This window comes from Cicer arietinum, chromosome 5, assembly GCF_000331145.2.
Source record: "Cicer arietinum cultivar CDC Frontier isolate Library 1 chromosome 5, Cicar.CDCFrontier_v2.0, whole genome shotgun sequence".
In the NCBI taxonomy this organism is placed as follows: Eukaryota; Viridiplantae; Streptophyta; class Magnoliopsida; order Fabales; family Fabaceae; genus Cicer; species Cicer arietinum.
Window position 1 is genome coordinate 62,251,230 of NC_021164.2, and position 8,953 is coordinate 62,260,182.

Here is an 8,953-nt window from a genome sequence, read left to right on the forward strand (position 1 = left end):
AATAATTATAGACTTTTAAGTGTATTGATGAGTCATTAAGTGATGAATTGAAAGTGAAGTTGCAAAATGTAATTAAATAATTATACTTAATTGAATAAACAAGGAAAAATATTTGTCTTATATTTTAGAGAAACAAAATAGAATAAAAGTAGAAGAGAGAAGAAATAGGGTTGTTGTTTATAAAGTGTCACATTAGAATTTTTGTGAATTGACAAATATCAAAATATATGACACAAATAAAATGAGTTGTCTTTAAAAAAAATAAAGTTTAATTTTAATATATTATAATAAATACATAAATAAATAAATAAAAAGTTAACCGTGTAATTAGCATATGGCAAAAGAGGTTAACATGTATTATAATTTCGAAGGAGAATTATATCTACTTTCTTGGAGTTCTATAAAAAAATTATGCTTGTATTTTACTTGTTTCAAATAGATGAGTTATGTATTCTATCTATTAAAATTAGATTATGTTTAGCGCGTTACATAATTTTATTTTTTATTTTTTGTTGTTGTTCAATTTATAATTAACAATTTATGAAATATCAACAAGGTTGTTAGTTTGTAAATATACGAAATTTTACATTTTAGTTTTAAAGTCTAAAAAAATTTGTATTATTAGTGCCTGAAATAACTCATTATACTAATGATGAAATAACTCATTATACTAATGATAAGATTTTATTTATTTTATATATGGGATTGCAAGATTTGAAGAAGAGTCGTGGCATATTAAAATAATTTCAAAGTTTAGTTATAGTTTTAAATTTTCTATTTTTAATAATTCATGAAATTAGTTCTCTTATTTTAAAAGTCGACAATTTTGATTCTTCATATGATTTATAAAAATTAATGCATCTAGATAGTTCAATAGTGTGAAATTGTATCTCACATTATTCAACATTATTTAAAATATGTCAGAATAGTTTTTTTAGTTCAAAAATATGAATGAGAAATCTAAACGGCCGACTTTTAAAATAGAGAAACTATTTTAGTGAATTGATAAAAATAGAGAAATCAAAACTACACTTACACCTAAATTTCATTTTATGCGAACAATAAGTGACAGTAAACAACCTTTTTGAAAACAGACCAAAAAAGTGTTTTTGAGTAACCTTTGAAAAACTCTCAATCTTAAAGATTGATTATATATGTGACAGTTTGTTCCTTCGTTGTCTTCCTTCATTGTAAAATTGACGTTGTGCGTACAAATTGAAGCTAGTTTAGTTTGGTTTAGTCCTAATCCGATATATATTATATAACACGTTGATACCGATTCGGGTAGCGCCTTGACAACACATAATATTTCAGCTTCATTCCCAAACTGAAAATACCATAGCATGGAATTTGAAATAATGCCACAGCAAAGTACCTACAAAATTAATCACAAGCATCTTAAAAGCTTTAAAACTAGAATGGAAATGATGCAACATTTTTTTTAGGCAGCATAGGAACCAATTATGCAGAAGATATTAATGTGAAGGAATCAAATTCATACCATAGTGGAGCATATGAAGATGACAAGTCAAGAAATGGATAAGGCCACCTGATTTTCATGAAAATAAAACTTATATTTGCACTGATGAATAATGTGTTTTATAAGTAGTTTAGTAAAAAATAAAAACAAAGGTTTATACCAGAGATTAATGCAAGCATGAACAATCCATTGGAAAATCACATATGTTGTTGTCCATAAGCAAAAGTATCCCATTCGAAACAAAGGGAACGGCTGAAAAGTGCAAAGGGAAGAAGGATAAGAGTTTTCATATACGCAAAAATCAATGTTTAAAAAATCGAACCGAACCTACTAGTTCAATCAGTTGAATCAGGAACTGACCAATTTGCCTATTGGTTTGATTCCGATTACATTGCAGTTTTGTTAAATCACGTTTGGTTTATGTGGTTTTTATTTCTTTATTGCTTTTACTTTGTAAAAAGTTTTGTTTTATTTTTTATTTATTAATTTGTCATTTGACTCAATTTTGATTAAATCAATTGAACCAATTGAACGATAATTCAGAAGTCTCATTTGTTCAGTCTACTGTCGGATTTTTTAAATATTGACACAAACAGTAGAAGTGGACAAATTAAATAGAATTCAATGCAAGAACTCACCAGTGAATTTAAAGCTGTATCACCTATGAGGAAAACAGCATTGATTGAGTGCATATTGATTACCAACTGTCACAACAAAAGAGAATACTATAATGTAAGTGGTTTATTTCAAAGTTTCTTCTTTCTTTGGCAAAAATGTGGTAGAAGTTACTAGCAGAGAAAAAAAAAACTCCTAAATCAATTGAGTTCATAAAAGATACTTACAAAATTTAGATTGTAATCATTGATGGTTAGAAATGGAACAAATACAAACCAAAATACACAATCAGTGAGCAATGTAGCACCTGCATTTATCTATTCACAAGTAAAGAAACAAAAAATCAATTATATACTCAATGAAAAAATAAACCATCCTTGAAATTTAATAATTAATGCATGAAAATTGAAACAAAAAAGTGTACCTGAAATATTATTTGAAAAATATAGCCCCAAGTTCCTGCATGTTGGTGAACAACAACTTCTTCTTCTGAGGCTCCTAAAGTTTTCTCTTGGAATGTTGCATTAAAACTTTGTGGAAGTGCATGAACATCATACATTCCTTTTTCTACATCTCCATCCACATTATCAACTTTATCTCCACTTGTTTTCTTATAATGTTGGTAACATCCATGCATTGAAAGTATTGATCCTAGCTGCAATGTCAAACATACATACAAGGACAACAAGTTTATTTATAAGATATTATTATATAGTATATGATGGAGAAGAGTAACATAACTAATGAATAATAAGATATTGAAGCCCTTATACTCACCCCAAAGTAAATGGTGATTGAAGTAAATGTCAACCTGGTTTCAAAAACCATAAACAGAATAAATCAAATTAAATGCTAAAACAGAAGCTTGGTATATGCTTAATTAATATAGAAAGAGAGTTGGAATAGTTGTGGCTATAAATGCAGTATTTTTGAAATAGTTATAATTAAAGACAATCATTTTTAATAATATGATTATAATTGATTGACAATATAAAATATTTATTTTATTTTTTTTGTCTTAAAAGATACGGTAAATTCAACTATAATTAACTCTAACAACTCTGAGGTCTCGGATTCAAATTCGAGACAAGATATCTAACCTAACAATATCCGCAATTGTCAACTGAGCTATGATTTGAAGAAAGTTCTTTACACTTACATGTATATAAATTAAATCTATAAATGATAATTGCTTAAATTATCATCATAAATAATGTAAGGCAATAACTTTCTTAAAAGGGATACTGAATTAGACCTCTTGGCAAACTAATTAACATCATTGCATTTTTGTCCTAATTCAAGCCGTTTAAAGGAGTTGAACCATGACCTTGAGGTCTAGTCAATTTGGTTTGATGTATGAAGAGGCCCTATTGATAATGTTCTTACAAGAGGAGCTAAGTTTTGAGATAAAATTCAATATGTAATGAGAACTTACTGAGTATAATAAAAGAAAATGTCTCCTCCAACAACAAAAGCATCAATAGTGAGAAGCACCAAAAGAACAATAAATGCAACAACTCTAAAAGCCAAAAGCCAAGCAGGGTGAATTCCTTTTAAACAAGGCCTCCAAGTTTCATCCTCATACAATGTTGCTGCTGAAGTTTCTTCTTGGATTTCACTTCCACTACCATTTCTTTCAGAGTTTCTTAAACGTTTTTCATACTTCCAAATAAAAAATGATGATAAAATTATTGAAAGAAGAAGCCAAATGGCACAAAGAAAAACCCTCCAATTAAGCCAATAACTTTGAGTGTTTGTCTTAATAGTCATAATGGGTTGCCAATTGCTCTTAGGAGATCCTTTTAGAAAACTCATGGTGAGAAAAATGTTTTTTTTTCTTCTTTCTAATTTGTCACAGTAAAAATGCTAAGAGAATGAAAATAAGAAATGTTGTTGATCTTTGAAAAACAAAAGAACCCAGAAAGGAAAGATAGAAACTTTGAAATGGGTCTAATAAAATTCTGTTTTTTATATTATGCTCTTTGATGCTAAAAAAGAGGAACTATATGATAAAGGATTCATATCATGGGTTTCACATGAATCACAAAATAGGAACAACAAGTGCTAAAATTTTGGGTTGGAACTTTTCATGACCAAAATTGACTACGTACATTAATCGTTTGGATTATGATGATTATTATTATTGTTAAGAAATATACCAAACTTAGGATGAATTTATGAACAGAAAAACAGTTTCAATAGTTACATTAATTAATCAGTGTAGCTAAACTCTTAAGGGAGGAAAAAAAGAGGTTGAAACTTGCAAGAGAAAGCAAAACAATATTTGGGGTATGTGAAGAGAATAGAAATAGAAGATGCTTTGCTTTTGTTTTATTTAAAATTATTGGAGGTTACATATTCAGAAGAAAAATATTTTGTGCTTTCAGCGCAAGTTTCTTCAATCTTCTTCTCTCTGTTTTTATTTTTTATTATTTTTTTTATATTCGTCCAAAATGGCATGCATGTTTGGTGTGGGTGTGAAATTATTATTATTAAGAATATAATAGAAATAATATTTCATTTCGGTGTAGATTATTTTTCTACTAAAAATACTCTTACATTTTTTTAAGTAACCACTATTTACAAAAAAATTAATCACCATTGACAAAAATATCAATAAATAATAGGCAAAAAAGTAAAAAAAGATTGAAGACATATATTTAAAATGAAAATAATAATTACATAAAAAATTATGTTCATGATTAATATATATTAACTCAATAGAAAAAATGAAAGACAAACGCTTTATATTTAGATGTTAGTACTTTATAATGGAGATGTTGGATGTTTGGTTAGGATTGTGATTCTAATTAATTTTTATGTAATAATACTTAATTGTATTTGTGAATAGTGGACTTTTAATTAAAATTAGACTCATATTTTAATTATGTATTTTGATTCAAATTGCATAATTAAAATATAAATTAATCAATTTTAATTGAGTTTATGATTTGATTTCAACTTTGGAGTAGTCAAAATCAATTTTAGAAGGGTATAATTAATTTTGGTATGTTTAGGTATTATCAAGTAGAATTAATTTTGTCTCCATAATCAATTTTAATTTAAAGTTAACATTTGTAGTTTTTGAGTCAAAATGTGATTATAATACTGAAATTTATTATTCAATTCATTTTTAATTAAAACCACTTCATTGAAAATTAATTTTTAGTTATCATTGAACCGCTTACACGTCGCAGAGTTTTTTGAATTTGATTCGAGTGTTTTGTTGTTGATAAATGAAAAAAGTATTTAACTAACATTGAAGTAGATGAAACACAACATAAAAGAGGTAAATTATACATCAAAGATTTGAAGTGTACAAAACATTGTTAAGTACCATGATGTTTGATTTTAGTGATTTGAAAGAAAAAAATTGGACTATGATTCCATGTGGTTAAAAAAATAAAACTTGTCATACTAATGTGCTTGCATAAGTACTAGAGAGGATAGACAATTTATCTCTCAATTTGTTTTTTTGTTTTTTATATAACCTAATTTGTTCCTTTATGCCAAGGGTATCTGGAAAATGAATTAAGATTGATCAGAATGTTACGAATAAATATTCATAATATTTGAATATATTGAAATTAAAATATTTTTTAAATATTTTTTAGATTAAATTGTTAATTAAAAATACATTTAAAAATTTAATTTAACAAATAAATATTTATATTATTATATTAGATATTATATTTTGGATTTGAACTCAAAATCTCGTAAATTGTGTATAAATTTCTTTATCATTTTATTTATGGACAAAAAGTTATATATTTAAAACACTAAAGAAATTTATGTTTAGTAGAAGATATTAAATTTCCACTAAATGATAAACTTGAGTTTGAATTTTTATCGTAAAAGATATCCTCATTTGATATTCCACACATCTTTTAAAGAAAATCTATTCAAAAACATTTAAAATTAAAATAATTAAAAAATATATATTTTAATATGATTTTATAATTGATAATTTTGGTATATTTAAAAATTATTGTGAAACCACCTCATACAGAACAAAATGTCATGCCATGGTTAAAATAGTGGTCTTTTCAAAGAAAGGAAAAGAAAACAGTGTTCTGGGTACTAGAAGGGGTGTCTTTCAGGAAACATGAGAATAACGTTGTTGGTTTTTTTGGTTAAGAACGAACGGGACCCACAACTGAGACCACACAACTGGCGCTGCCGGGTTATCACGCATTACTGTATGAAAATTTCGTAATCCGAACTTCAAAGTTCCTAACGAGTAAGGAAGACAACATAAGCGAGTACTCACTCAAAATTCAATCCGTCCGCCACAATATTCGATCAATCCATAATAGTAAGAAATATCATTATAATTTTTAAATTTTATATATATATATATATATATATATTTGATATTCTTTTAAATATTTAAAATTATAATCTTATTTTTATAAAAAATATTTTTAAATTTATTATTATTTTATTAAATTAATTATAATAAGTATGATTTTTAATTTTATAAATATAAATAAATGCGAGTGTGAACAGAAAAACCCAAACTTCATTGTGAATAAATATAAAATTTAAATTTTATATCCGCTATGAAATAGAAATGGATACAGATTTTCTTTAATTAATCGAGTATAGAGATGGATCAAGTAATATTCACCGTGCTTTGTTGCCATGCCTACTAATGAGATAATTTCTTAAGTTTTTTTTTTTTACTAAAGACTAGATTAATCTTATGGCAGACACAAAAACAAAAATGGCAGAATTAATAAAGTAACGGGAATGCATAGATAATTAAAATAAATAAACATATTTGGAAATAGTTTCTGTAGTTATTTTTTTATTATAAAAAGTTGATCAACCTGCTTGAGTTAGACTATAAGCCATCCCAACACACCTCGATTCAGCCTTTAGGAATGACCCGTGTTTATTTTGAAAAGTCGTCAAAATGTTTATATAAATATTGAAATATGAATGATAAATAAATAAAAAATAAGAGTTTTTTTTTTTAATTGCAAAAAGGATCACATGAAAAGAGACGATAATAGATTAGATTAGATCAAATGTTTGAGTCTACTATTAATTTTTTTTTTATGAGTTTGATTTACGATTTATCATAAATTTTTTTTTAGTTTGATTTTCTCTATTTAAAAAATTTGATACAACTTCAAAATTTATTTAAAAATTTATTTCATATTAAAATATTAAAATGATATATTTTATATTTTTTAAATAAATTAAATTAGACTTTTGTATATAATTAAATTTAATAAAATTATAATTAAAAAATATGCAATGACCTTCTTAAAAAAATTAAAATAAACAAAATAAATTTATAATTAATAAATTTAAAATAATAAATACTAATATTAATAAATAATAATAAAAATAACAAAAAATATATATATATATATATATATCAGCTTATAAGGCTCAATAGACTTTTTAAAAACTCAGTCTAAATATAATCTATTTGAATTAATAGCCTAACAAACCAGAAATGGCTAGTGGTTAGATTTTAACAAAAAGTAAAAACTGTGTTGTAACGGTGGGAACTTATGAAATTCCACATTTATGGCTCTTTACATTTGATTTTATTCTAATCAATGGATTCTTTTTGTTCATAAAAAATACTTATTTGGCACCACAAAGTTTGACTAATTTAATATTTTTACATATATTTTAAAAATAAAAATAAAATAGAAAAGAATATTATTTTTATTAAATTATTATTATTTATTTATTATTAATATAAAATAAAAAAAATATAATATAAAAAATATTAATTAGTTGTATTGAAACAAAATAATTAATATTAATTTAAAAATAAAAAAGAGTCGTTTACTTAATTGAGACAACATTTTTTTTTAAATAGATCCGCCTGTTGTACAACAGACATAGTAATCAATGGGGTGAAGTTATTGTCAAACAACATGATAAAATGTGCCGCATTGAATCTATTTTGAATTGTATAGAATATGCGTAATGCGTGAAATATTGGAAGAGGCAATAAAGATACGCAGTGTTCCTGAAATTGATGATTAAAAGTCTAAAATATGTTTATAATTACTTTTTAAAAAAATGGTTTCAGTTTAAGTCCGAATATTTTAATAATTAAAAATGATATTTAAATATATTTTTAAACACAAATATGTGTGTCTTCAACATAATCTCTTTCTTTATTTTAATTTTTTTTTTACTTTTTCTCTTTTTTATTTCTCTTTTTTTTTTTATTTTTTTTTCTTTCTCTACAAAAATAAACATCATACATTCATCTTCCTCTTTTTTCTATAATTACTTATTCTTCCTTTTATTTATTGATTTTAATCAAATTTTTTATTAAGTAACTTGAGCAGTCTTATCTCACCACTTGCAAACTTCTCATTTCCTTCTTTCCCATAATGTTGAGTTTCAATTTTTTTTTCATTTAAGAATGTGTTATTTTTTTAGACATTAGTATTGAGAAAAATTGCAGTTATTTTTGGTACATTATTTTGCTTAGATATAAATTTTTATTTTTTTGATTCATACACGTTTTTTTGGGTTCATATCTGGTTTTTCTGCTTCTGATTAATAATATAAACATTATTGGTTAATGAAGTACAATAGGTAGTTAATGACTTATTTTTGCCTAAAAATTAGGGTTGTGAACTGTTAATCAATCATGTTAATTATTTTTGTCTAAATATTAAGTTTCATCACTGTTAATCAATGATGTTAATTATATTTGAATTGTTAAGTTTCATCAATGTATAAATTTTTGGTAGGTCTAACACATTTCATATTATGTGATTAATATTGTGTTAATTCACGGTGTTTCTAATTTTTTGTTTTTGGTTAATAGTATAAATATTATTGGTTAGTGAAGTACAGTAGATGATTAATGAA

General features: G+C 24.9%; 1 protein-coding gene across 1 annotated transcript; it reads right to left on the reverse strand.

The window, feature by feature from the left end:
* Nucleotides 1-1,017: 1,017 nt before the first annotated feature.
* On the reverse strand, nt 1,018-4,442 carry LOC101495241 (uncharacterized). Its single transcript, XM_004501862.4, has 8 exons — nt 3,531-4,442; nt 2,873-2,906; nt 2,520-2,750; nt 2,323-2,412; nt 2,119-2,184; nt 1,641-1,732; nt 1,502-1,549; nt 1,018-1,375 (listed from the first exon to the last, which is right to left on the reverse strand). The coding sequence occupies exons 1-8, from the start codon at nt 3,908-3,910 to the stop codon at nt 1,258-1,260; spliced, it is 1,059 nt and encodes a 352-aa protein (XP_004501919.1). The 5' UTR covers nt 3,911-4,442; the 3' UTR covers nt 1,018-1,257.
* Between the last annotated feature and the right edge of the window lie 4,511 nt (nt 4,443-8,953).